We start from the raw sequence: 27,628 nt of genomic DNA on the forward strand, positions 1-27,628 counted from the left end.
TTACCCTTCCGCCATGGCTTGGGAGTAGTATTGGCAAATGTATTCTTTCATTCGGAGATTGAGCAAGCCCTGGGACATTTGGCAATAAATTTTGTAATATACCCTTTCTAAAATCATAAAGTTCTATAGTTGAATTGTTAATTTTTCGATATAACAAAAAAGCGTTCACTAAGCATATTTGGATGATATGTATAATAATTTTTTTATACCAGCGCATCGTTTTGTGTTCGCACGAGTAATAACTTAAGAGTTGATCGTGCCTGTCAATTGCTCGCATGTATTTGTTATACTCTACTTGCGGCGCAGGCTTATATTTTACTATGCGTGCAGCAGGCCTATAACGCACTAGCGGTTGGCCGCCATGCGGCGTGCCGTTGCGGTAGGCCGCACATCGATTAGTACATGAAACCGCACGATAACGACGCACTGATTTGCGGCCAGCCGTCAACCGCTCCGGTTGTTCCGGAGCTGCGACGAGCCGCGCCGGTTGAATGATGCGGCGCACCGCATCCCCACCACGCACTCGGCGCGGTAGTCGCAAACGCCGCGTCCCGCCCGCCAGTCCGTCGTCGCTTGTTTCACGCGCTAGACGCTACTCGTGCGCGTCATGGATTTTGATACAGAAAAGTTCATTTTAGAAATAAAAGAACGCCCCGCAATATGGGATAGCAAATGCGCTGATTATGCAGACAGAAATAAAAAGTTAAAATGTTGGGAGGAAATGATTAATATATATGCAAAGGAAGATGATACATCGGAAGAAAAGAAAGAACTCGGTAAGTTACGTTATTTATTAATCATGGTTACAATGTTACAATCATCATACCTACTTTTTATTCGCAATTTCCTGCGATTTTGCGGATTAATGCCATTATATTTACTTATATATATTTTTCTTGCCATTCCAATTTACCTTCATGTTCAAAATACTGAGCGAAAGAGTCACGAATTCTTTCAGCGATATTATTACCTATTCGATTATATGTTCTCGGAGTTTCTGGTACATCAGGCGACATGTAACATGTTAAAGTATCTTCATAGTTATAACCGTCTCTGTCTCGAACGTAGTTATGCAAAATGCAACATGCTTTGATGATATCAGTAGCCAAACTAATATCCACATTTAAAGGTCTATGGAATATACGCCACTTATTGCTCAGTATTCCAAACGAACATTCGACATATCGCCGTGCTCTACTATGCCGATAATTATATATTCTCTTAGTAGTGTTTAAATTAGAATTTTTTGGTTTTGCATAAGGTCGCATTAAGTTCGTGGATAAGGGAAAGGCTTCATCGCCTACTAAAACATATGGCATTGGAATAGTATTTACTTGTGATATGGGTACTGATTCTGGTATCTCAAGTTCTCCTGCTATCATTTTTTTGTAAAAGTTAGAGTGTTGATAAACTGCTGAGTCTCCAAATTTGCCACAAGCACCGACATCTATTGTTATGAATTTGTAGTTACTGTCGCATATAGCCATAAGTATAATGGAAAAGAACTGCTTATAATTGTAGTACATGGATCCACTATGGCACGGCTTTATTACCCGTATGTGTTTCCCATCTATAGCCCCAATGCAATTCGGAAAATTAGCTCTTGTAGAGAAACCCTTTGCAATATCTAGCCATCTTTGTTGAGATGGCTTCGGTAAACAAGATTCTTTTAACAGTAACCATATTGCCGAACATACTTCACGAACAAATTCAGCTATTGTACTCGCACCAATTCGAAATGTGTAATGTAGTTCAGCGAATGTACATCCGGTTGCCAAATATCTAAAAACATAATTATTTTTTTATTAATTTAAATGGTTATTGTTACAGGTAAAGTACTTATGAAAAAATGGCGGAATATTAAAGATAGTTTTGTAAAAGCTTCGAAAAATATGAAAAACATGAAAAGCGGTTCAGGTGCCAAACATAAAAGCCCATATACCTATTATAATATTTTATTATTCTTAAAGGACTCTACTATGGTAAATGAGACAGAGTCAGACATTGCCAACAATCTTTCCCAAGACCATGATGGCCCATATGAAACATCACAGAATTTAGTTAGTCAGAAAAAAAAGAAAAAAAGTAATAATGAAGACGTTATTGGACAACAATTAGTATCAGTATTGAACAAAAACTTGGAGTATAAAAAAGAAATGGAAAATGACGAAGACAAGTTGTTTTTGTTATCCCTTTTAAGAGAGTTCAAAAAAATTCCAGAATCCAATAAATTGGAAGCGAGATGTGAAATCATAAGAGCTATTAGAAATGCTCAACAACCATCATTTCATTATAGTACGCAATTTGTTCGAGGGTATCGAAACCATATGTATGAAAGTGAATATGCTGGAAGAGGATATCAAACACTTGATAGTGACTACACTGGCCGAGGGTATGAGAGTAGACTCAATAATAGAGAACCCACAACTACAGGTTACCAACACCGTCAAAATCTACCAGGTACATCCACGCACTCAATGGATACAACTGAAGAGGCAACTCAGGAATCTGCTAGCCAAGACGACGCTTCGTTGATGTCTGAATTGTTTAATTCACCGTAGATTTTTTGTTAATGTGATTCTATTTCTATGTGCCTTAAATAAATGTGATTCAACTTAATATATTGTTTTCTTACCTGATGGTTATAATGAGCTTTTCTTCCGGGGATATAGATATCCGAAATCGTGTATCCTGGCCACGAATATTTAAATATAGTTTTGTTAATAATTCTTCATACGATTTTACTGACATCCTAGTGTATCCAAAGAACTTATCTTCAAATTTCTTTAGGTTTGAAATAAAAATATTAAACTCTTTGCCGTCATGTCGTGTCACCAATAGAGGATGTATCCAAAATCTATGTTTATTTTTTTGACGATATTTTCTACGATGATATAAATAAATGACTGCCGCAACTTCCTCAACGTCCATCATGTGCAAAATTTCTAGAAGCACTGACGATTGCGGCAGACCGCAGTGAGCCAAGACCATACGGTTAGCCGGAATACGGCGTGCCGTTACGGCTGACCGTATATGCTGCGGCCTGCCGCATCGGCATACCGCATCGCGGCAGGCCGCTAGTGCGTTTTAGCCCTGCACATGCTGCACTGCGTATGCGGCGACTAGTAGTCTTTTTATAATTACCGTCATGTTCAGAGCTCAAAAACAAGATTTCTCGTTTATCCAATCATTTGGTAACAACAATATTTTTTCTATTGTGCATTATACAAGATTCCCCGGGTTTTAATTTATTGTGTATTAAATTAGGATTGCCAGCGCGATTTGCCCGAAGGGTCCCTGTTACATATGTGTTTTTATTTAATAACTCCTCTGCTAATACCACACTCGTATAAAAGTTATCAACATATAGTGAATGTCTTATAATGAATGAAATTAATATATTTTTCCAACAATAACATTACCACTTTATTCACGTGGTTTCTGCCACCCACCTTTTGATCCCCAGAACCAGCATAAAGGTGTATTTTTTGTATAATCCCATGCATGTCAGCTAATACATATAATTTAATGCCATAACGATGTCTTTTCCCTTTTAGATATTGGCGGAAGGACAGACGACCTTTCCATAATATTAAAGAATCGCGATGTTTTTTGCCGGGTAATAAATGGAACACATTGATTGGTTAAATAAATCAATCAAAGGTTTTATTTTAAAAATGCTTTCGGGTCTTTCGTCAGTTTGGACGTTTAGTGCCCTTAAAATTAAATAAAATCTGTCTCTTGACATAAATAAATGTGGGCTAAGCCGCATTAAGTAATTTGTTGACCAATAATCAGCCATTCTGTTTAATTTAACGGTACCCATAAACAATATTACGCCGATAAACACTTTTAATTCAGGTATTGTTAAATCTTTCCATTTAGTAAACCTAGCGCGAGAGGTATTTGCTTCGGTTTTTAATTTGTTGCCACGCTTATTTGTACTCTCTACAATCAAATTACATAAATTTACGTTAAGAAATAGAAAGAAAAAATCGATATAATTTTTACCATGCATGTTATGAGGCGGTAAAAGGCCTGGTGTACCGCTAAAAGGAATCTTAATCATACTGGTAGGATTACCGGGATACCAGGTATTCGGTGCTTCAGGCGTGTTCTCGTGCGTCAGTGTTGGCAATTCTTCGTCATAGTCGCCAGTTTCGGCTTCAGGGTTTTCATTGACCCATTCGTCAATGATGTTGTCCATATTATCTGCTAAAATCCCGTAGAGATCAGTGTCACTTAGTTCAACATTTAAGCCTGACATATCTTGTAAATCAATGTTTTGGGGAGATATTATGCCAGACAACTCCGCAGACACGACATCCCAGTTTGACGGCCCAGGTTGAGGAGATGGTGGACTCGCAGCCATTTCCGTTAGGAACTGAAAAATAAATTCCAGAATAAGCTACCAGCACCAAAATTCACCTAAATTGTCAACTCCGATAATTAAAACTGCACAAAAGTTTCTCCCTTTAATTTTTCATCCTAACAATCACACTTTCTAAGTAGGTACTCTATTTCTAATGTAATATAAAATGTACACAATAAATATTTCTAATGTAATTAATAATTTTCCGATTTATTTTTAACTTCATAATGTCGCAGTAAACGACTTTAATATACATTTTTAAACATACAAATACAAAATATTTACCTATTAAATCACTGTAATATCGTTTCGCTTACTATATGTTTATTGAACTTATTGCTTTTATTTTTCGTTTTATTCTATACCTGCTGTGTGTGGTGCGAGTGAAAATGGTCATAAACCTTGATTATAAACATTGCAAAAGAAAGTTAATACTTAAAAATAATACATTTTATGTAAAAATATGTTTTTTTTTTGCAAATTTTTTACGAAAAATAGGTAAAATGTATAAATTATGGGTTTCTGGGGAGCATATTGCCTTTTATTATAAACATAAGACCAAAAACTTACCTTTAATGCACGGCACGTAGCGGAATTTGTGAAAGGCAATCTCAAATCTCGGAGTTCAGGTAAAAAGGATACAGTCTTCACATTGTAAAATCAAAGAATCACAAGCCAATGTCGTCACAAATTAAAATCACGGAGTCCTAGTGCACAAGCGAATGTCGTCTATAATATAAGTAGTAAGATCACATCTGTTTACTAATGCCCCGTATTCATGGTAAACATTTGTTTAGCAACAGTTGCTAAACATTGTGGTTAGCGGCGAGAATGTTGCTAGCAACTATGTTTAAATCAATACAGGTTATCCACACGCCAGTCTGCGTTAAAATGTTGCCCGAGGAGGTAGTGTTGTTGTGTTCTCTGTATCAGATGTATAGAATCTCTAATAAAAAAAAGAGAAAAAGATGGTGGATTCGAAATTATCTTTTGCAAAGGGAAAATTTGATGAGTGACCTCAGAATGACAGATGGATCATTTTGTAACTTTACGAGAATGTCGAAAAGTGATTTCGAACATCTTCTAGAAATGATTGGTCCATCAATAGCCAAAAGGGAAACAAATATTCGTCAGCCAGTTTCACCTCAAACGAGGCTGGCTATTACATTACGGTATCTTGCAACCGGAGATTCATACAGTTCTCTTTCATACACATTCAGAGTATCAAAACAATTGATTAGCAAAATTATACCAGATGTATGTCAAGAACTAATTAACTCACTAGCAGGATATGTCAAGGTACAAGAACACTATTTGTGTAATCAAGTATTTTATTAATTAAAAAACACAAAAAAAACAGTGTATGCTATTGCGTTGATTCATCACTGAGATAGTTAACTAAGTTTAGTATAGCCGAATCTTCTGTTCCGTCTTGTAATGCATCTAGTCTATTTGTTTCGTGTCTCTCAATTTCCCTTATTTCAGTTTCCTGAACATTATTTGGTGTTGATGATGGATGAGAAGATGCCGTTTGATATCCATATGTATTATATCGTCCCATTTTTAATTCATACAGTATATTATTAATATGGTACTTTGCCTGTGTCACGGCTTGGTCATCTTTAACACTTCTTAATTCAGCAGCAATATATTCACCATATATATCAAATGGATCCTTCTTCTCCTTTTCATCCATCTTTTTTTTAGCACTTTTCAAAACCTCTAATATTTCATTTGATTCATCTGTCTTATTTCTTTTCCTCGAAGATGTAGATGTTGTAGCATTCGGCCTTGGTGATTGAGATGGCTCTGACTCCATACCACTTTCAAGTGCATTGTTTTCATCTACCTGTAAATTATTATCTTATTATATATTTATTTATTTTTTAGGTTCCAAGTTCGGAACAAGAATGGAAACAAATAAGTCGTGAATTCGAAATACGATGGAATTTTCCACATTGCATTGGGGCCATTGATGGGAAACACGTTATGATTGTGGCGCCAAATAATTCTGGAAGTGAATACTACAATTATAAAAATCAGTTCAGCATGGTACTTATGGCAATTGCAGATGGCAATTACAACTTTATTTACGCAAATTATGGAGCTAAGGGTCGGTCGTCCGACAGTGGAATATTTCAGGAAACACCGTTTTATAATGCATTGTTAGAAAACTCACTTAAACTGCCACGGCCTGAACCAATAACACAAGGCGGAACAGAAATGCCGTATGTAATTGTAGGTGACAGTGCTTTCGCGCTAACGGAGAACATCATGAAACCATATCCTGGCATTCATGAACGTGGGAACAAAAAGCGTATATTCAATTACAGACTATCAAGAGCTAGGAGGATTATAGAAAATGTTTTTGGCATTTTATGTGTGGTGTTCCGTGTATTCACTAAACCTATTCCGTTAAAACCAGCCAATTGTGAACTCGTGGTAATTGCTTGTGTATATTTACATAACTTCTTAAGACGTAACTCAGTTTCCAGATCCATATATACACCTCCACAAACTTTTGATTTTGAAGACTCTGAAGGTAACCTATTAGAAGGTTCTTGGCGAAGGGAACTAAGTTCGTTTCCTATGATTGATTTGCAAAGACGGGGCAGGCCTGCATCACAATCAGCTCTTTGTATTAGAGAACAGTTTGCCGATTACTTTATAACTCCAGAGGGAAGAGTTCCATGGCAAAATAATGTAGCGTAATTGTAATAATTTTACAGACAATAGTATAAAACAATTATATACAAAAACAACTTACTGTTTTATTCATAGTATCCGTTTCACCAGAAGTAGTTGCACCACATAACAAAAATTCCAATGGCTCGTAATAAATCCATTTACATTTTTCTATTACGCCGCTGCCTGTAGTTTTTTTTGCCGACATCTTTTTTTTCTCTCTAGTAAATTGAGTACGCAGTACATGTATTTTAGTTTCTACGTCTTTTTTGGGTATATTTAGGACTTGAGAAATTTCTTCGAATGCATCGTTCTTTTTGTTTCTTTGTATTCTTTTATAGAACAATCCCATAATAATGGTTTTGATTGAAATAATTCTATTAATTGCATTATTTTATCATTGCTCCACACTACTGCCATGTTTATAAACTGTTGCAAACTCGTCCACACACGTCAACAATTGTCGCTAAACTGATGTTTACGCTTGTCGGGCGAGAGCTTGTCAACATGAAGCCACGGATACACTAGGGGACAAATGGAGCAACATGTTGCGGAACATGTTGCTCAACAACTACGTGGAATGTGCCGAGATACATGTCGCGGAACATTTTGTCGACCACACTTCTCAGTGTTTATAGAAATGTCGCCCGAGGAGGTTGTGGCTATTAGTGCTGCGTACATAGTAATTATATCGAGTGTGTTGAAACGTAAGAGAAAGAGAAGGTGGTGGATGCGGAATTTCTTATTACAACGAGAAAGAAGAGTAAATATTCTAAGTGATCTCCGAATGTCTGACGGATCGTTTGTGAATTTTACTCGCATGTCATCATCTGATTTTGAAACTTTGTTGCAAATGATCGCATCTTCCATAGCCAAACAGGATACAATATTACGAAACGCTATTAGTCCTCATATCAGACTTGCCATTACATTGAGGTACTTGTCGACTGGAGATTCTTATGCTTCTTTGTCGTACACTTTTCGAGTGTCAAAACAACTGATACGTAAAATAGTACCAGAAGTTTGTAAAGAACTGATAAATAAATTGAAGATATGTGTAAAGGTAAGTTAAAGAAAACGCATATATTTTATTTATAATTGTATTTTAATCTTCAGTAAAATAAATTTTAAAGAGTACGAGATGGATATAGCGACCAACGTAAATTAATTAGTATTAGTGCCATCAATGCTATTAGTGTTCGAGGAATCCATAGTTTCAAGTATATCTTGTATAATATGCTCTTCAGAAGGCTCGGGGCTAATATCACTGGATGCAGTGCTATAGCCCTGTTGAACAACTGGCTGGCTTTGATTATTATAAATTGTACGGTATTTTCCTAAGCGTGCATCTAATAAAATATTATTAATATAATATTTAGCCATAATTACACTGTGTTCGTCATTTAATGCACGTAACTCAGTTCCTACGTACTGTCCATAAACATCGAATTCATCTCGGGACATCATTCTGTTTTTAGCAGCATGCAGAACTTCATAAGCCTCCTCTAATCTATCTTCATTGGGGTGGCTCCTCTTGCGAGTTGGTCGCGACGATGAAGGTGTTGGTGCAGGGGTTGTAGGTTGCTCTGCTTGATCAATGGTAGATTGCGATTCTAGTTGATGAGGAGATTGAAATTCTGGAACGGTAGATTGAGACTGTAGAACGACATCTTCATCCGGAGACGAAATCGTGTTTTGGCTTTGTGGACTCTGAAAAATTAATGATATAAATATTAAATCAATTATTATAATAAGGATAGACTATAAAACACGTATTGTATTATTTCAAACATCTGTTAGACATGAATCCTTAATTATTAGTACGTAAAAATAGTATTTAATGTTTAATAATTTCTTTACAGGTCCCAGCTACTGCAAATGAATGGAAAGCCAAGGCTAGAAGCTTTGAAAATATATGGAATTTTCCGCATTGCGTTGGATCTATAGACGGTAAACACGTTTTGATCCAAGCTCCTTCGAATTCTGGAAGTGACTATTTTAACTATAAAGAACAATTTAGTATTGTCCTATTGGGTATTGTCGATGCAAATTACAATTTTATCTATGCAAATTGTGGTGCTAAAGGAAAATCTTCTGACAGTGGAGTATTCCAAGAGACTGCTTTTTATAAAGCTTTGGCTGATAACCAACTCAACTGGCCGACTCCAGACCCAATACGACAAGATGGGCCGAATATGCCTTACGTACTTGTAGGAGACAGCGCCTTTGCACTGACAGAAAACATGATGAAGCCATATCCCGGTAATCATGACGTGGGTACAACAAGACGCATTTTCAACTATCGACTGTCAAGAGCTAGAAGAATTGTCGAAAATGTGTTCGGTATCTTAGGTGTTGTATTTCGTATATTCCGAACTCCCATAACCATCCTACCCTGTAATGCTGAACTTGTTGTAATGGCGTGCATATACCTCCATAATTTTTTAAGGCGAAATAGTCAATCGAGATCACTGTACAACCCACATGGAACTTTTGATTCTGAAAATGTGGATCACGATATTTTAGAAGGATCTTGGCGCAGAGAAGCTGGCTCTGTTAATATGTCGAATTTAAATGCTATGGGACGACGCTACCCTGAATCTGCTATGGAAATAAGAAACAAATTTGCTGAATATTTCATGAGTGAAGAAGGACGTGTTCCCTGGCAGAATAATTTTTAAATGAATAAACTAGTATTGTACTATATTTTTTCTTTTAATGTTATTGAACAACGTCAATCCTTTTAGAAGTGAAGTCTTGTGGGTGAGGTGTGTACAAATCTTAGTTAATGTAAATAATACATATTATATTAGTAGTGATAAGGTGAAATAATAATAAAATAAGTGATAAGATAAAAAAATACAGCATCATATGGGCAGAAAAAAGGAAATAGAAATAGAAGAAAGTTTAAATTAATAAATTAAGTATGTATAAATTTAGCTACCCGTGCGAAGCCGGGGCGGGCCGCTAGTAAATATAAATAAATTAGAAATAAAAAAGCATAACTTACGTTTGTGTCCAAAGTGTCCAAGCTTCCAGACGTTGTGGCTCCCTTTAGCAAAAATTTCATTGCATCATACGCAAACCATGCACTGGACTTCACGTCCTCTCGTCCACTGCCAGTAGTTTTTGACGATTTCACTTTCTTCCTTTCTCGGACAAATTGCGAACGCAGGGTATGTACTTTGGCTTCTATTTCTTTTCTAGGCAATTTAAGCGCCTTGGCAATATCCTCCCATGCATCATTTTTCTTTATTTTATTTCGATAGTCACGGTGTGAAGTATCCCATAACAAGTCACGACTTTCGTAAAGCTCAATAAGCAAAAGCACGGTATCATTTCCCCACACAACAGACATTTTAAAGGCACGTTGCGTACGCGACTATACTCGGTGACAAATGCCGCAACACTGACGCGGGACACATGCGCTCGCTCACGAGGCGGGAGCAAGCAACATGCCCCGCGTCACGTACAATGTTGTGGGTCATGTTGCGGGACACTATGCAACGTTGCAGCGTCACGTATATTTTGTGTTGCGCGTCATGTTGCGGGACAAAATGTTCCCTAGTGTATCCGGGGCTTGATGCTGTCAACTCTGCAACACGCAGTGTTGCCAGCAACATGTTGACAGCAACTCCGCAACACGTTGATTCAACTTTGTTTGCTAAACAAATGTTTTTTTATGAATACGGGGCTTTAGCTACCCTCATGTAGGCCTTATTGAATAGCCTGCAACTTGATATGGCGAAATTTTTGTTAAATTTTATATATATATATATATATATATGTATGTGGGAGAGTCTAAATAAAATAATATTTTGGGTTAACATTGCACTCTTTTATTATTTAATTACAAATAAAATCTTACGCGACTCCACAATGTCTTACAGTCTTATTATCTGTCTTTTTTTTTAGAGCGAGCTAGCTACATCCGCTCATTCGGAAACCATCAACTTCCGAATTAGCCTTTCTTAGCGTTCAGAAATTAATTAACAAAAAAAAATCCTACTGCTCGGCCATTCTGCTGTTCAGTCTGACCCCAGACTGAATCTAGTTACAAACCAAAAACTGTAAACTAATATTTCACATACAGAGTAATTCTACTACAACATTTTAAATTTGAAACTTATTTATAGACTTAACATTGAATTCCAAACAAAACATGTAGTACTAGATAAACACAACCAATGTTTTTCCTACTTTGCTATTACACTTTACAATATAGGACAAACTAAGTTAAAATAGTAAATGCAGTAACATTATTTTATAATTTTTACTCTCAGCCAAAAATAAATCCAACATCAGCTAACAGTTTAAAAACATGTGTAGTATACCTAAGTATACATGTGTATATACATATATATCTCGTATAGGGGGCGAAGTCTCTGGAAGCAACTCAGACTCTGTCATGATTGAGGCTGCTGCACTAGCAGTATTGTCAGTTAAGGACGCTTCCACAGCCTGCTTTTCAGTGGCCCAACTACATTTACACAATTATTTTTCTTCTATTAACTTGTGTACAGCCTGATTACATTCCTTGATGGTATTCCTTGAAAGCTCATATCTGCTAGATATTGACTGTAACTCGGATTGTAAAGAACATATTTTATCTTGTAACTCTTTTATACAAGATTAAAAAAAAAAAAATATGCTTATTGACTTATTGGCTAACAAATTAATAGAATATAGCAAAAAATCACATTAAAAAATATAGGTTAGAAATTAAAAAGGTGTACTCTGGCAGGTACAGTGGGCAGGTCAAGTGTGAAATTGCCCAAAGCAGAGGCGTTCGACGCAGAGCGTCTTCTGGCATAGTTCACAGCACCAACGAACGCGGTTATGACAAATAACACACCGCAAAGGTTTTTCTATGCGATTTGGGTTATGACCGTTATTATTTCGGTCGAGTCCATTAACTGTAGATGACGAAGGGCGACTTGTAAATTTTGTAGCGCGGAGATACGCGCGTGCTAGCGTTCGTCTAAATGTTAATTGGTCCATATATACTCGTATCACGTTCTCGTCCTTTTTGCCATTTGTTCTCACTAGTTCGATTCAGTAGTTCGATCGTCGAACTAGTGAGAATTTTTTTTCTCATTTGTTCGACCGTCGAACTAGTGAGAATGTTTGTTCTCACTAGTTCGATCCGTTAACTTATTATTATTATTAATCGAGAAACAAGAACATTAAGTACCGATATAATAGATATTGGTCACAAATACATACATTGTATAGGTAATTATAAAATGAAAATCTTTTAGGTATATTTTGTAGGTATAATTATTATTTAAGTATTATTATAATATAGTAAACGTCAAAATCACAATGTTGCATAATTAGATTATTTATTGTAAACATAATATTTAGGAACAACTATAGGTATTGTCTTTGGCCAAATACGTAGATGAAAAATATTTTTCTGTCTTGCTTATCTCAACAAGCTTAATCAGAAACTAAAAAGAAACTAAAAAAAATTTCTAAAAAGTGCCCAACACCAATTTCTCCGCATATTAATTGCATTTGCTTATCTCAACAAGCTTAATCAGAAACTAAAAAGAAACTAAAAAAATGACAAAAATGCTTCAAAATTACAAATGTACAAAATTAGGTATAGGTATAGACATAACATTCATAAACATAACTTTGATAAAATATACATGATTAAATATATTTTTCTCTGTCTTACTTATCTCAATAAGCAGAGAGCGAAAAAACTTTGAATTTGTGTATTCCACCAAAGGATATATGTATATTGAACATTATATTAGGTACATTGGTTACGAAATCAAAAAAATAATGTAATAATCAAATACTCAATTATTTTGTCACATTGAGTCTCAATGTAACTATAATTATCGCATCTTTTCTAAAAAGTGCCCAACACCAATTTCTCCGCATATTAATTGCATTTGAGCATCAATAATGTAATCGTCATTGAATAAATCAGTTTTTCTCCTTTTACAACGTTTGTTTGATGTTGAAGGTCTCTGAAGAATGTCATTTTGATATGAAGACAATAAGGAATCGTCCCGTAAAATATGTAATATTTGCAATAGGTTTACATGCCCTTTCGTTACAAGGTTATTTATTTTATGGTGCCATCCTTCTACTGCATTATTTGTTCGGTGGCGTTCGCCATAAACCGACCAAATTCTATGATAATCACCCTTCATCCAGTATTTATCGAAATAATCTTTAAACTTAATTATAGATTCGCAATTCTTCTTCATTTCGTTTTGAATATACGCCCATCCTGAAACAATTTCATTTTCTGGAAGCAATGCCAAGTTGGCGCATAATGAAATTATTCTTCTGTTGCGTTTGTCTTTAGTTAAACCCAGGGTTTTTGCTTTGCGCCACAAGCTGTTCACGTAATGGTAGTAGCAACCTTTGACTGTAACATTCAATGTTTTCAACGCTTTCATTGTGCCTTCTTCGAAATCTATCGTGACTTTAGCAGGCTTCCACTCTGGAATTTGGGACCCAATTAAATCAAATAAAAGTGAGTAAGCTTTTTTGGTCCTGTGACTCATGAAAGCGTACACCAAAGGGATGACATTCGTGTTATTTGTATCACTGCCGATGTCTCCGTGAATTGTAAAAAGTTGCTGAAAAGGTGTCGGACATGATTTAAAGGTCCCATCCATAAAGATGTGTTTAATTTTTTTTATAATTTCTCGGGCATCATTTGAACAAAACACTAATATTCTCATTTTTTTATGACTGTAATCAGCGAGTAAGAAATCTGAAAAAGTACTAGGAACTTCGACTTCCTCAACAGTCTTTGCATTTATTTTTTTTACGTGTGCTAACTTATTTCTCCTTCTGTAAATGCGTGACTTCATTTCACAAAATTCAGGTACACTCTTAGAAGCTAAATGCAGGCCTTGATTTTTTAATGTAATTAAAGCTCTGTTGTAGACCCTAGGAGCTGGTTCTCTTCCCGTAGCTGCTTCTTCGCAAGCATTATTTAAAATAACATTGATTGTATTTCGTGTTTCATCTGGATTACATTGACCGCAGTGGGGTTTTGATTGTAAATTATTAGTGAAGTCCTTAAACAAAAGCAATGTTTAAAAAATATAGGAATTCATGAATTATTTTCCTTGTACATTAAAACTATTACAAATAAAAATACACATACAACACCTATAATATGTAAATATACGTACAACAATTATCATTATGTACATATAAAATAACCAAGACTTACCATATTCATTGTGACGGAACCGGTACATTTTAAACTTTTATAATTTTTACACCGCCAAATGCTGTGGCCATTTTTGTATTTACGCATAGAATAATATTGATGTCCTTCTAATTGCAGAATCCTTCCACGACCGCTTTTTAATAATTTCACTTCTTTAGACATTATTCCGAAAATATAAACAGTAAAATAAACAGGCACCACGAAATAAACATTGCTACTGCAGAGCTGAACAGCGTAATACTTCCATTTTGCGAAACATCTACCCTCAAAATATAACAAAAAGCATGTACCCTCAAAATAAGACAACAGAACTATGACCACACTCTTTCTGGGGTGGGGCGTTTAGTTAAATATTTATAATACTAAACTTATTATGCACATACCTAAGTGCTATAGGCATAGATGCATTTAAGGAAATATACCAGTGGACGACTTCCGGGTGATATGACAATGATTTGTATTATGTATTTAAACTGTTTGTATTGTTTACTATTAATTTACTTGCAGTCGAATTTTGACGTTTACTATATTATAATAATACTTAAATAATAATTATACCTACAAAATATACCTAAAAGATTTTCATTTTATAATTACCTATACAATGTATGTATTTGTGACCAATATCTATTATATCGGTACTTAATGTTCTTGCTTCTCGATTAATAATAATAATAAGTTAACGGATCGAACTAGTGAGAACAAACATTCTCACTAGTTCGACGGTCGAACAAATGAGAAAAAAAATTCTCACTAGTTCGACGATCGAACTACTGAATCGAACTAGTGAGAACAAATGCTTTTTGCTCAACAATACATGCAGACGCCAAGCATCATTTCTTCCCTTTTATGGCTACTTTCATTAGATATGTCATTTGATTTTCCACAATATATATCAAAGGTGTAACAATAACCGTCAGAGCTAGTAGCACGGCCAAAATACTTTATCATCGATTCATCTATCGATAATGATTCATGAAAAATGCCCCACTGACATGAGTTCTTTTGGATAAGTTCGCATAGTGATCGTACTTTGATCTATCATTCGAACTGCCAGTTGCGGAATTATCCACAAAATGTAGATTTCTTTTGATTTCCAAAAATCGATTGCGTGACATACAATTAGCAACCAGCGGAATTCCTAGATCCTCATCCAAACTCCAATATGATCGTTCTGAAGGCAATTCGTAATAACCAGTTAGAATCAATATACCCAAAAATTTCTTCAAATCGAGATCATCCATGTGAAAATTATGCCTATTATTCTGTCCTGCATAAATATTGCTGTTTTCTACGATCATTTTCATGACATAATCATCAAAAAATATTTCAAATAATATTGTAGGGCTATGGTCTTTCAATTTTTCTACAATGTTTTTTTCCCTGTTCTGAATGTTGTCGCAACTTCCATTGACATCGTATATACCGGTTGAGTCTTTCTCCAACTAGGATTATTTGAATTCAGGTTTCGAGGCCGTTTTGATGGACCAGCCTGATTCGATAAGGGTTCTTCATCACTTTCATCCCAATCCGAAATATCATGATTATGCCTGCGTGAAATTACCTCAACTCTCCCTGGAACATCTTTAGGAAAAGTTGTACTAGTCAAGTCGTCATCATTTCCTTCTTCTTCGTCACTTACAACGGCTAGATCCGGTGGTAATAATAAGACGTCATACTCTGTGTCATCATTTTCATCAGCAATAATAGCTTTTTCGAGTTTGGCATAATTATTTTGACTAGTAAATACGCGTGGATTAGACATAATAGTACAGAACAGAAAATCTGGAAACAAAACATACAATTACTGCACATATCTGCCCATTGTACTTGCCTGTGTACAGCACAAAAAAACGGCACCTTTCGTATATTTACTCCAATATTATATAAGAAAAACGTTAAATAAGTATAAAACACATACTAATAATGACATTGAGCAATAAACGGATGAATAATTACCATTTCTTATAAAATAAAATGAATTAAATATCTTACCGTAGAAAAATAATCGACAATCCTTTTTTCACTATCACACAAATGATTGAACATTTAATTTCGCGCTACCCGCACATTTTTTTTTCTCAGTAGCTAACTCCCTCTATTATCCAATTATGAAATTAAAATAATAAAACCACAGACAATAAGTTTAAAAAATAAAAATAAAGAGTTGTACACGCGCGAGTACAGAGGGCGTTAATGGGTTAAATATAAGTACATATGTTCGGTTACCAGCTATGGAACAGTTTGTTCTTGCAGCTAAAGTAGTTTGATATATAAACCAATATTTTAATAAATAATAGCCATCATTTTGATTTTTGGGACATGCAGTTACATTGGTTTAGATAATTACAAGCAAGCAAGCAAGCAAAGATTGGTATCTATTAAAGAAATTTGCAAATAGCAAAACTGGTTCAGCTATTTCTTGTTTTCAATGTAGTATTTCTCATCAAACCTGAATATTGCATCTATCAATACGTATCAATAAGCCTTTGTATAAAAAAGCATTTGGCCTCAAAAGCGGGTGACGAACTGTACATGGCTGAAGAAGTTTTTGTCAGCTTTCATGTCAGCACACATACACACACAAATAAATAAAACACGCTGACACTAAATAACTTTTATTAATCTCCAGAAACTATGGAAAATATGGCTTGATGAAATATGAATGTTCTGAGTATGTAACTGATTTTTGTTTTAATTAAATAAGTATTATTTAACCCTTAAATGCATGATTTCATTAAATAAAATGTCACATTATGAAAAAATAGAATCTAATATCTAATTATTAATAAATAAATATATTTAACATTTATCCCAATAATGCATTAAATATACAATAATATACTAACTAACTAACTACATATTTGGCCTCAGAATCCAGTCAGCAAGTTAACTTGCAAATCAACAAGTGAAGAGTGACTAATACTAAAGCTAGTGTTTGTTTTTTTTTTACCAATATAATTGTTGCAATTTATGAATATTTATTAGAAGAATATGCAAGTAGCATTAAGAGCAGATCATCAACTCCACTTCCAGATAGACAAGCGAAGAGAGAAATCAGATAATGCCAATTTACGTCAGGATGTTGTTAAAGACAATCTTGGTGATTTGATTTACGGTTTATTGTAATCAATATGTAGTGCATAAACACTACGACAGAGATGAAAAAGAAGGCGTTTCTATAAAAATAGATATTAAAACGAATACTCATCTGGTTTTAGTGGTAATCCAACGAATTCCGATTTGAGAATCCGTCGTTGGGAGTTTGCTACCGAAACGTCACTTTGATGCGATATATCATTTGCTCAGATTTTGGTGGTTTATGTAGTCACGGATATTTAAAAACACTTATTTTGAGAACTGATATTTAATTTACACGTCAATTTCGTCCTAATTTGCAATATTTAATGATTTATTGCACAGCAGATTTTTTGACGTCCGATCTCTAGGGTTGTCCGCGCGCAAAAAACACAACTGTCCCACGTGACTCAACACTGCGTACTGACGCGAGCCGGCAGCGAAAGCGAACCTTTAGAGCGCTTGTAGACGTCCGTTTTTTTCACCGGATAACGGACCGTGAATAAACGGCTATCCTTGTATACATATTTTTTTTACCGGATGGATGGACTGCCGTCTATATGCGTTAGTTTTGAACTGGTAGTCAGAGATTACACACGTGTGAAATGTCGAATAATAAGAAAAAAAAACTCGTATTGGCCTACTATTTGTACAAGAAGAAACAAAAAGAAATAGAAAAACGTAAAAGGTCATCGTGGGTGCATCCTATATTATTGGAAAGGGAAAAATATGGTGCATTTCAAACTCTTTTTACGCAGTTGGAAGAAGATGAAACTAAATTTTACAATTATTTTCGGATGAAGAAAGAAACCTTTCAACTATTATTAACAGCCATATATGATAAAATAAGACACGAGGATACTGACATGCGTAAATCTATTTCCCCGGCAGAGAGATTAGCCGTTACGATAAGGTATGTTAAAGAGATGTTCAATTTCAAATTATAGAAAAGGGGATTGATTACCTGTATTAATTAAAACAAAATTTAGTAGGTAGTAATTGTTTTATTATACTCAAAAAATAAATTAAGGAGTTTTAGAAAAATCGAAATCGTAATCAGGCGATGTGATTGAACTTAATTCAGTAATAATTGAAGATTGGGAATCATCTTGCTGCATGAGTTCTTGAGGCATCCTGGATGTGGATGGAATGGGTTGTGTTGGTTGATATTCGTGTATCCTGTAGTCGGGTGTAGCCGTAGTGTAGCCTCGATTAATATTGTAATTGTAATTTTGCTGCTGCATGGACGCTTGATTTCTCCGAGTTAAATTTCTCATAACTAATGATTTCATATTGGAATTCAACATAATCGTCATCACTATACTTGTCTACAATCGGAGCAATACCTTTGAAAAAACACATACTCTTACTCTTGTCTTCATCTTCAACTGATTTAATTAAAGTAAGCATTTGTCGATCAACTTCGCTACAGTCTGTCTTTCTCTTCTTGCTTGTTTTTGTTAAATCGGTAGTATTGGCTGGTGCGGTAGGGTCATTATTGGTTTGTGAGTCAGTTTCTTTGTTGTGAGATTGTGTGATGTTTTTTTCTGATGTAATACTTGCTTCCGTTGTTCGGCGAGTCACAATTTTACACAAAAAGAGCATTTGATCGTAGAATTTATATTTTCGTAGACTTTTTGCACCAGAGCCGGATTTACATTCCTTAACTTTTTTGTGATATTTCATCCAGTTATCTCTTGCATTGTTCCATTTTTTTATGATATCTTTGCCTAAAAAAGAAAAAATTGTTACAGATATTTAGCTGCAGGGAACACATTTAGTGATCTACATTACAGTTTCAGAATGGGTATAAAAACTATCAGCTGTATTGTACAAGAAGTATTTGAAGCATTGTGGGAAACCCTTTCTCCAATTTATATGAAACTACCATCGGAAGACGAATGGTTAACAATAGCAAAAAATTTCGAGACCAATGCAAATTTTCCTCATTGCTTGGGAGCCATTGACGGAAAACATATTAGAATCATCAAGCCAGAAGAAAGTGGATCAATGTTTTTCAACTACAAGCTCTTTTTCTCAATAGTATTAATGGCCGTGGTAGACACAAACTATAATTTTGTTTTTATTGATGTTGGAGCCTACGGCAAAGAATGCGATTCAGCAGTATTTAAAGAAACAGAATTTTGGAAAAGAATAGTAGGCGATAAATTAAATATTCCTCGACCTAAGCAGTTGCCAGGTGCAGGCAGTGAGTTACCTTATGTATTTGTTGCTGATGAAGCTTTCGCTTTACATCAACACGTACTTCGTCCTTACGGTGGGCATCAACTTGACTCAATAAAAAAAATTTTCAATTATCGTCTCACAAGAGCGCGACGCTACGTCGAATGCGCATTTGGTATTTTATCCAATAAATGGAGGATTTTGCATAGACCATTAAATGTTTCAACAGATACTGCTGTTAACATTGTAAAAACATGCTGCTTATTACAAAACATAATTCATAAAGTAGAGGGTATTGCTAATAATGCTACTGACACTGCTAGTTCACACATGGTGTCTACTCTATGCCATTTGCCTCGTTCCCATTCAACACGAGGTAATGTAACAGCAAATATGATTCGTAACAAATATGCAGAGTATTTCATGTCACCAGTAGGGCGTGTACCATGGCAAAATCAACATGCATAAAAATAATGAAAATAAAATGTTACTTACCAAAATCATTTTTTTCTTTCTCGGACATCGTTTCAAAACCTTCATTTAACGCAAGACAAATTTCTCTCCAAGCGGCAAAACTCGACTGTCTATTTTTATAGCACTCTTGGGTTTTGTCCCACAGTACAGGCCTATTTTCAACCAAACTTATTAACAATTCCATGTCAATATTACCCATTTTTAAAAGAACGCAGGTAGACGGCACTCAATTAACAGAAAACAGGCAATACGTCCGGCAGCGTCAACACGCACCAATACACTGGCGTGGATGACCGCCATTTCTTACACCGGACCGGTGTCCGTCGCGCCGAGGGGAAGGGGTGGTGCATCCGGCGTAAATTGTTCGCCGGACCGATGTCCGGTGCATGTACATACATTCATTATAATTCATACACCACCGCGAATCCGGCAAAAAACACGGTCCGTTATCCGGTGAAAAAAACGGACGTCTACAAGCGCTCTTACGAAGGTTAACGAACACGCCCGAGCGGTCACTCGTGCGCTAATAAGGACTGTTTTGGCAAAAACAGTATCGCTCTCATTACCTCCCGCTCCCCTAATTACCTACCTAGTTCTAATTGAAGGGCTCTTCGTTGGTCATTTTAAAAATAATATAGGTACCTACTTACAAAATACTAATAAACAAACACAGACCAACATCTCGGCTGTACAAATTCAAAACCTAGTAAGTGTCATGAGATAAAATTTACAGGAGAGACAAAAAACGAGTTGGTTGCTTTGAAGTCTTGCCACTCCGAAACTATAAAGGGTATAAAGACGAGAGTTAGATCAAAAAATGCGTTATATCCTCGGCTAGATGCCGTGTATGTTAAATAAAGCGTAAATGTTATGGCACTTACTAATAAATAAATAATATCTTTATTTTAAAATAACAGGCTTCACAATTTCTAGACCTAGCAAGTGAACTTACTATATTATTAAATTTGTCGAATAAATTTATCTCAGGCACAATGATCATTTATTAAAGCTAGTAAGTGTATTCTGTTCTTTATCAGTAACTATAACTCTTTGTGCATACATTTTCAAAGAACGTAAACGTAAGAAAAGTAGTTTTACGTAGCTAATATTTATTTTTTAAAAGTAATAAAAGAGACATAGTTAAAAGAGTTTAAACATACAAGTTAAAAAAAATCTTATTGTTCTATCATTTGCCCCACCGGTAAATTTGTTTTCAATTAAATATTATTTTCGATACAATTAAAAATTGTTTTCGATTTGTAGGCATCCTAAGCGGTACCAGTTTTGTTAAAATGCCATCTTTCTTGCTCTGTTTGATTCCTTTTGGACCATCAATAGTTTCTGGCAGTCGCTTTACATCAAATTTTTTAACAAGAAAATCAACTTCTTTGTAATGATCGTCAAAATCTAATTTATAGAACATACGAGTATTTCTACTTCCATTCACAAATTTAACATCTACCAAAGAATTCAAAGTAAGAGTATTAAGTACGTCGTCGGAGTTTCGCCTCGGGCTTCTTCTTTTTTTAACCCACTGGTATTTTTTCTGGACCTCCACGATATCAAGATTATTTCTAGAATTCTGAACTGCATCTTTATAGTCTTCATAGTCGTAAATGGCCTCCCGACGCTTGATATATACCTTCCGTGCACTTTCATAACTAAGTTTTGTTAACTGGTTAAGAAAAACCCTTTTTTATTATTGTTTTCACAACTGGTTTTTAAACAAGAATACGAAGTGTTCATTCATAACTGACAATCACAAATAGTTAAGAAACGAATAATTATGATTATGTTTTTATAACTAGCTACAGTCAGCAATAACATTTTTCCTTTAACCTTAAATCAAACACAGAATGTAATTTAGGTGAAATTAACTATTACTTAATATTTAAATGGGGCAATTATTTCTAAACAATGTCCAACAGTGATAGACTTATTTGTTAAAAGATGTATATATCTATATTCCCGTGAACACTGTCTGCGGTCATGTGGGTATGCCCTTTAGTCAAGTACTTCAGATTTATTGTTTCAATGGAAGAAAATCCAGCGTCCACAGGAATTACAAGTGATGTAAACAAGATCCAGTTCTTATTTTGACTAGTACAATTGTCACACCAAATGACTAAATGTTGTATGTACATCTCTTTGCTTTTCGAGTAGTGCTGCACAAGCGTCAACTATATTATTGCCATCTCTGCCTGCCCAAGCTTCGCGCCAGAGCACACAAGTGCAGTTAGTATTTGACCCTTTTTGCAGAGGGGCGAACATTAAATTAAAAACAATGAGACGACATAAAAAAATGAATCCTTGACTTTAAACATATCCGGTAATAACATTACTTGTTGGAGGTCCATCGAGTAATATCTAACTCGAATAGTGTTTTCCTGAGAACTGTCTTCTTGATATTTTCGAATAGATTTATCTGCTTTAATTTTGTGGCATTCGTAATCAGCTTTTAATGTTTCCGGTACCGATTCGTTTTCGCATTCTGCGACTTGCTGCTCAAACAACGCACATGAAAACTTACAAATCAGCATATTGACGGGAATTAAGAGTATTTAAAATTCTTTTTGATCTATAAAATTGCATGAATTCTTCAATTGAAATAAAATTATAAACGGGGGAAACTTAGCACGTCACGTCGAAACTCGATCTGTCACCGTACTGAATTTGTGCGCGAACCAGTGTTGCCACCGAAGTATCAAGCTACCCACCAGAAGCGACCTCTAAAACCACCAGAAATCCCCTAACAAAACTCGCGCCAGTTTAAAAAATCGCTAAATTTTCCACCAACTTTATTTTTAATAAAGTTTTGTTCATCTCGAAAGAAAACAGTATTTAAAAGATACATTTATTGGAGAAATAACATTAAAATTACACATTATGTAAAAAAAATAATGAAATTATATTATTAAGTCAGATGAGTCGTTTCCGTCCGTACCATTATCGTCAGTCTCCGATTGGTACGATTCTTTGGTGGCAATTAATTTCACAATATTGTTTGGGATTTCATAGTCGTTGCAGTTTTCCCGCTATCTTCATTCCGCAGCGTACTCTTAAAATAGCAGTTAAAAGATTAAGCCCCATTCTGTTTCTCTGCTTGTTTTTTATTATATTCATACTGCTAAACAGTCTTTCCACATCGGCGTTGGAATGCGGCAATATTAAAAGAGTGATCGCAAAAGTCGCCAATTCGTAAAATCTTGAAACCCCTTGTGCATCTTTGAAATGCAGGACTTATACCAAAATATTTTTGTATTTTTGGTTTCCTGCCATTCCAATAAATGGATTTGTCGCCATTGATCGTCCACTTTCGCAATGAATTCAGAACTTTTATTTAATTGAGCCATAATGTCAATTAGATCTTCTTTATTATGACTAAGTGCTTTTTCGACACTTATTCGCGAAATTTTTTTCATTAATTCGACATTTTCTGGAAGCCTACGAGTATTTTTTATTTCGTCAATTAAACTCACTATAAATTGCATGCACCGAGTCCGCACTATTTCTTCTTCTTCCCTTGGTAATCCCTTTTCTCGCATTTCGTATTTGTTTTTCGAATCATAGCATTTTGGATCTAAATAGTCGCCGACATTTTGGGTAAAAATATTAATTTTATGTGTAGGTAACGTAATCTTGCTGACAAGCATATCTATCAGGTTGGTCAACTCGCCACATAATAATGTGTGGTCTGTATCTTTTGACTCGGAACATTTTATTAACTCTGTTTATCTCAATCAATATTGGATATAAAAATGAAATATACGCATAATTTATCTCGTTCGCGTACATAGAGTGCAGTAACTCTGCCGTATGATATCTTTCATGCAACTTAGCTATAGAAAAATGAGTTTTCAACTCTAGCCATTGCGTGTATATTCTCGACACAGCAGACTCTATTGACACCCAAGTGGTCAACTACACGGATGTTGGTATGCATGGCTGTGAACAATGCGAGTCTGGCTTCTTCCTTTTTCTTTTTTCCTACAGGCTCTGGTTTGAACGGTAGCTTAGGTTGCGTAACGATAACCAGTATAAATGTAAATGAAAATATACAAAACCTCCTATATAGTTTAGGTTACAGATCATGTCATTAGGCGCTAGATCATGTCACACTATTTGCTCACAAAATATCTACCTATTCTTCTGGGAAGTTCGTTAAAATAAAAATAATTCCATGACTTTCTAACGAAATAATTATGAAACATCCGGTTACCTTCATATTTTGTTGATGCTTTTTCGACATCCCATGTGTTTTTATATCTCCATAGTGACTCCGTAAAATCGTTCCACAAAACTTGCATTTCGGTACTTGACCAGCAGTACTTTCAATTACTTGAAGCCAATCTTTTAAATGTGGGTCTTGAAGCCAAGAATTCCGAAACTTTTGTGAATATTGTGATTTTGGCATGGTTATTAATGACGAAACACGAAACAAACAAAACCATCGACACCAACTCACTGAGCTCGAACGAAAATTGAGACGAGCGAGAACAGGGATTCCTCGACGGGGAATCCCCGGTAGTAAATTATCGGGGATTCCCCATTTTTTATAAAGAGTGTTGCTGCACGATAGAATTAAACTCCAAAAACGATACGAGTGGAGTTCATAGTCGTCGTTCCAATGTTTGAGAAAAAAAAAACTAAATTCTTAAATTCCACTAGACAAATCCACTAGCCACTAAAGTCAATATTTGTCCGCTAAAAAGCAAGCCAAAACCACCAGATTTAGTGGAAAATCCACTATTTTGGCAACACTGGGAATAAACCAATTTTTTCGAGTGCATTCAAAAGTCGCAATAGGAATAAATCTAGTGGGCGTGGCCGTCTGGCACGGCCGAAATCACCCGATACAGCGCATGTAAATGAATAATTTCAGATTTCCCTTCCTACTTTACGGGCTTAGGACCGACAGAAATACCTATTTTTAATTAATTAGTTTTATTTTTTTATTACATTATCCCTCATTTCTTCAGAGATCAAAAAGTTAAAACTTATTTTTGTTTTGATAAATTAGGTATTTTTGGCGTAGTTAAAAAGCTGAAATCATCCTATTTACAATTGATTCGTCTATTTACAACACTAAATTAATCTAAGTAAAAAAATCTAAGTCTTTCTAAGTAATTGTTCGAAGTGCTCACCATTTTCACGAATGCACAGTCTTACACGGCGTAGAGAATTTCGTTTTAGTTTTCGTAAAACGTACAAATCCTGTTTCAGTTTATCGAATGCTGAAACGATTCGTTCGCGTAACACTTCAACACTGTTGATTTCTTCAGTGTACACCAAACGTTTAACATCACCCCACAAATAATAATCGAATGGAGTTAGGTCCGGGGACCGTGCTGGCCAGTTTACTGGACCTTCACGCCCGATCCAGTTATTACCGAACTTGCGGGTCAGGTTTCACGCACTTGGATTGCAAAATGTGGAGGAGCACCATCCTGTTGGTAATAAAAGTTTTGCAGTGAAGCGAGAGGAACGTCATCCAGCATCTCGTTTATAACGTGATCCAGCAACTCCAGGTACGTTGAGCCGGTAAGACGGCCCTCAATAAAATAAGGTCCGAGTTAATGGCCGTCTATTATGCCAGCCCAGACATTTAAACTAAATCGGTGTTGAAAAGAATATCTTTTTATCTTTCTGGGGTTTTCATCCCGATAACTCCACCAGTGCTCATTATGGATATTGAATACACCAACTCTTGTGAACAAACTTTCGTCTGTCCACAAAATGTTGGCGTTTCGGTTGTCAAGTAATATTTAAGGGTTTTTTATTTCTAAGACCCATTCATCAGTTAATCCATCTGGGATTATCTGATGAATACTAATATTACTCCAATGATGGGATTTATTAAAATGAATCCTGAGTTATTTATTTTCAAATTATAAAACTTTTCAAGTTCTTCCAGCACTTGCTTTTCCAAGATTCTTCCTCTTTTCATTGCTTTAGTCTCCGGTAGTTTATAGCCTCCAAGAATATTTTGTACTAAAGCCCCATTTTCTGTCTGACAATGAACAGCTTCATATATTCTTGAGCCAGTCACTCTCCCTAGGCGTAAGCAATGCCACACTTTAGAGTCTGCTTGATTGACCTTTAGTATGATCACTTATTTTATGTACTATGTCTGTATTTATAAGGTTTTCACAGAAATTTATAAATTTTTCATACGTATAATCATTAGTTATTTACAAACTGCAACATTAAATTTAAAACACTAAATTCGTTGAGTATAGGTTGTCGATAGCTGCAGTAATTTAAAATCAACCCACTTGTGACTTTCTGGCGTTTGCATTCTTCAGTAAACATTGACAAAGACACATTCATTTGTACATCTTCGAGTGTACTTTTGGATTTTCCAATGTTTTTGGCCAATATAAACCTCTGTTCATTAACTGCTCCAGGTAGCTTGGTCCAGTAGCAAGTAACGGAAGTAACGGCTGGTTCGTCAGTTCGTTTTATGAGCCAAAGTGCAAAACAAATAGCATGTTTACATCCACCTGCTGAAGCTGCACAATCAGTGCATTCCAGCTTTAATATTTTCTCAGAATTTTCGTCTATTACAGCCGTTACCGGATATAATTTCCCCTTAATTTTGTGTTCCGGCGTAACTCTACATTTTACAGTGCACAAGTTTCCTTCGCATTTGATTTCCACGAAACCTATAGCTGACTCCACGTAGGCCTCGCGGGACGCTAATAATGCCTTGGCACTTCGTGTTTCCGCAACATTATAACACTCATTTTCGTGCATATATTGCATTAACATTAGATGATCTACCTTAGGCAGATTTCTGCTATCCGTAACTTGAAATCCTTCAGAAGTCTTCATGATAATAAATAAATGAAATAAACAGAAATTAGAAATAAAGGGTTGGCAATTCGTTATTTTTTAGTTTCAATAAGACCTAAAACACACAAGCGACGTATGGCGAAGGCACGGGGCAGGCGAAGCGCAGGCGTAGGACAGATACGGTGCAGACGCGATTTGAATTATATCAGAAGAGGCGTGGAACAGGCAAGAAACGTTTAGATGCGGCATTATACAGGCTAACTTTCGTGCGATAAGATGTCTTCGTCTTCAGAAGACGAAGATGCGCTTGCTTTGCTGCATTAATTAATGTGCAAAGGCCCAGAAGATGCACCCAGTGTGGAAATTGTCACAAGAGCACAGATATTTTAAAATAATGGAACAATTACATGAATTCCCTGATCGTTTTTAATTTCACAAAACTTTTCGTGGATACCACTTGGATAAGCATCTCCAGATGATCCTTCTGGTTCTTCCGATACAAAATATTCTTGATATCTAACTCTCGGAAATATAAAAAAGGGAGGTATCACGTATCACGTTCCCAATCGCATCCTCTATCTGCTGATGTGACTTGTCCCACTTGTTTTGACTTCTTACTAGCTATCACTTTTGGACATGTTTAATATTTAAAATTAATCATTCATAGCATTTTCTACACAGGAAAGACACATAATCTTGGAATGATCTCCACAAATAAACTTTTTGCAGGCAGTGCACGACTTTCGAGTATTTTTATTGCGAGCTCTTCCACAGTCGTGGCAACGGCGCACTACATTGCTCGACGTCGCTTCTGAAGCTGAAGCTGG

General features: G+C 35.6%; 7 protein-coding genes and 1 pseudogene across 7 annotated transcripts; 4 read left to right on the forward strand and 4 right to left on the reverse strand.

Annotated features, from left to right (window-relative positions):
• Positions 1 to 328: 328 nt before the first annotated feature.
• LOC128681924 (uncharacterized) lies at positions 329 to 2,561 on the forward strand. Its single transcript, XM_053766253.2, has 2 exons — positions 329 to 776; positions 1,831 to 2,561. The coding sequence occupies exons 1-2, from the start codon at positions 608 to 610 to the stop codon at positions 2,559 to 2,561; spliced, it is 900 nt and encodes a 299-aa protein (XP_053622228.1). The 5' UTR covers positions 329 to 607.
• LOC135310004 (uncharacterized) lies at positions 774 to 1,799 on the reverse strand (the record flags this gene model as incomplete). The annotated part of the gene is made up of 1 exon (XM_064436905.1): positions 774 to 1,799. A coding segment is annotated over one exon (918 nt), but the record flags the coding sequence as incomplete, so codon positions are not given.
• A 2,702-nt stretch (positions 2,562 to 5,263) lies between the features above and the next one.
• LOC128682050 (uncharacterized) lies at positions 5,264 to 7,193 on the forward strand. The gene is made up of 2 exons (XM_053766520.2): positions 5,264 to 5,671; positions 6,263 to 7,193. Exons 1-2 carry the CDS (start codon positions 5,264 to 5,266, stop codon positions 7,082 to 7,084), a joined length of 1,230 nt encoding a protein of 409 aa, XP_053622495.1. The 3' UTR covers positions 7,085 to 7,193.
• A 399-nt stretch (positions 7,194 to 7,592) lies between these two features.
• LOC128682051 (uncharacterized) lies at positions 7,593 to 9,763 on the forward strand. Its single transcript, XM_053766522.2, has 2 exons — positions 7,593 to 8,120; positions 8,920 to 9,763. Exons 1-2 carry the CDS (start codon positions 7,593 to 7,595, stop codon positions 9,736 to 9,738), a joined length of 1,347 nt encoding a protein of 448 aa, XP_053622497.1. The 3' UTR covers positions 9,739 to 9,763.
• Positions 8,119 to 10,659, reverse strand: LOC128682052 (transcription factor Adf-1-like). The gene is made up of 2 exons (XM_053766523.2): positions 10,068 to 10,659; positions 8,119 to 8,767 (listed from the first exon to the last, which is right to left on the reverse strand). Exons 1-2 carry the CDS (start codon positions 10,413 to 10,415, stop codon positions 8,222 to 8,224), a joined length of 894 nt encoding a protein of 297 aa, XP_053622498.1. The 5' UTR covers positions 10,416 to 10,659; the 3' UTR covers positions 8,119 to 8,221.
• Positions 10,660 to 17,539: 6,880 nt separating this feature from the next.
• Positions 17,540 to 20,033, forward strand: LOC128682053 (uncharacterized). Its single transcript, XM_053766524.2, has 2 exons — positions 17,540 to 18,261; positions 19,103 to 20,033. The coding sequence occupies exons 1-2, from the start codon at positions 17,954 to 17,956 to the stop codon at positions 19,998 to 20,000; spliced, it is 1,206 nt and encodes a 401-aa protein (XP_053622499.1). The 5' UTR covers positions 17,540 to 17,953; the 3' UTR covers positions 20,001 to 20,033.
• On the reverse strand, positions 18,278 to 20,205 carry LOC128682054 (uncharacterized; annotated as a pseudogene).
• A 5,407-nt stretch (positions 20,206 to 25,612) lies between these two features.
• Positions 25,613 to 27,620, reverse strand: LOC128681925 (uncharacterized). The gene is made up of 2 exons (XM_053766254.2): positions 26,202 to 27,620; positions 25,613 to 26,112 (listed from the first exon to the last, which is right to left on the reverse strand). The coding sequence occupies exons 1-2, from the start codon at positions 26,838 to 26,840 to the stop codon at positions 25,822 to 25,824; spliced, it is 930 nt and encodes a 309-aa protein (XP_053622229.1). The 5' UTR covers positions 26,841 to 27,620; the 3' UTR covers positions 25,613 to 25,821.
• Between the last annotated feature and the right edge of the window lie 8 nt (positions 27,621 to 27,628).

The sequence above is a fragment of the Plodia interpunctella genome, chromosome 29, assembly GCF_027563975.2.
Source record: "Plodia interpunctella isolate USDA-ARS_2022_Savannah chromosome 29, ilPloInte3.2, whole genome shotgun sequence".
In the NCBI taxonomy this organism is placed as follows: Eukaryota; Metazoa; Arthropoda; class Insecta; order Lepidoptera; family Pyralidae; genus Plodia; species Plodia interpunctella.

Coding starts and splice junctions, on each gene's coding strand:
- LOC128682052 (XM_053766523.2), bottom strand. CDS start 10,415: ATGTCTGTTGTGTGGGGAAATGATACCGTGCTTTTGCTTATTGAGCTT. Junction 8,768..10,067: donor TGGACACTTTGGACACAAAC/GTAAGTTATGCT, acceptor TTAATTTTTCAG/AGTCCACAAAGCCAAAACAC.
- LOC128681925 (XM_053766254.2), bottom strand. CDS start 26,840: ATGAAGACTTCTGAAGGATTTCAAGTTACGGATAGCAGAAATCTGCCT. Junction 26,113..26,201: donor TAAATTTAATGTTGCAGTTT/GTAAATAACTAA, acceptor AAATAAGTGATC/ATACTAAAGGTCAATCAAGC.
- LOC128681924 (XM_053766253.2), top strand. CDS start 608: ATGGATTTTGATACAGAAAAGTTCATTTTAGAAATAAAAGAACGCCCC. Junction 777..1,830: donor GGAAGAAAAGAAAGAACTCG/GTAAGTTACGTT, acceptor TTATTGTTACAG/GTAAAGTACTTATGAAAAAA.
- LOC128682051 (XM_053766522.2), top strand. CDS start 7,593: ATGGAGCAACATGTTGCGGAACATGTTGCTCAACAACTACGTGGAATG. Junction 8,121..8,919: donor AATTGAAGATATGTGTAAAG/GTAAGTTAAAGA, acceptor ATTTCTTTACAG/GTCCCAGCTACTGCAAATGA.
- LOC128682053 (XM_053766524.2), top strand. CDS start 17,954: ATGTCGAATAATAAGAAAAAAAAACTCGTATTGGCCTACTATTTGTAC. Junction 18,262..19,102: donor AGATTAGCCGTTACGATAAG/GTATGTTAAAGA, acceptor AAATTGTTACAG/ATATTTAGCTGCAGGGAACA.
- LOC128682050 (XM_053766520.2), top strand. CDS start 5,264: ATGTTGCCCGAGGAGGTAGTGTTGTTGTGTTCTCTGTATCAGATGTAT. Junction 5,672..6,262: donor CACTAGCAGGATATGTCAAG/GTACAAGAACAC, acceptor TTTATTTTTTAG/GTTCCAAGTTCGGAACAAGA.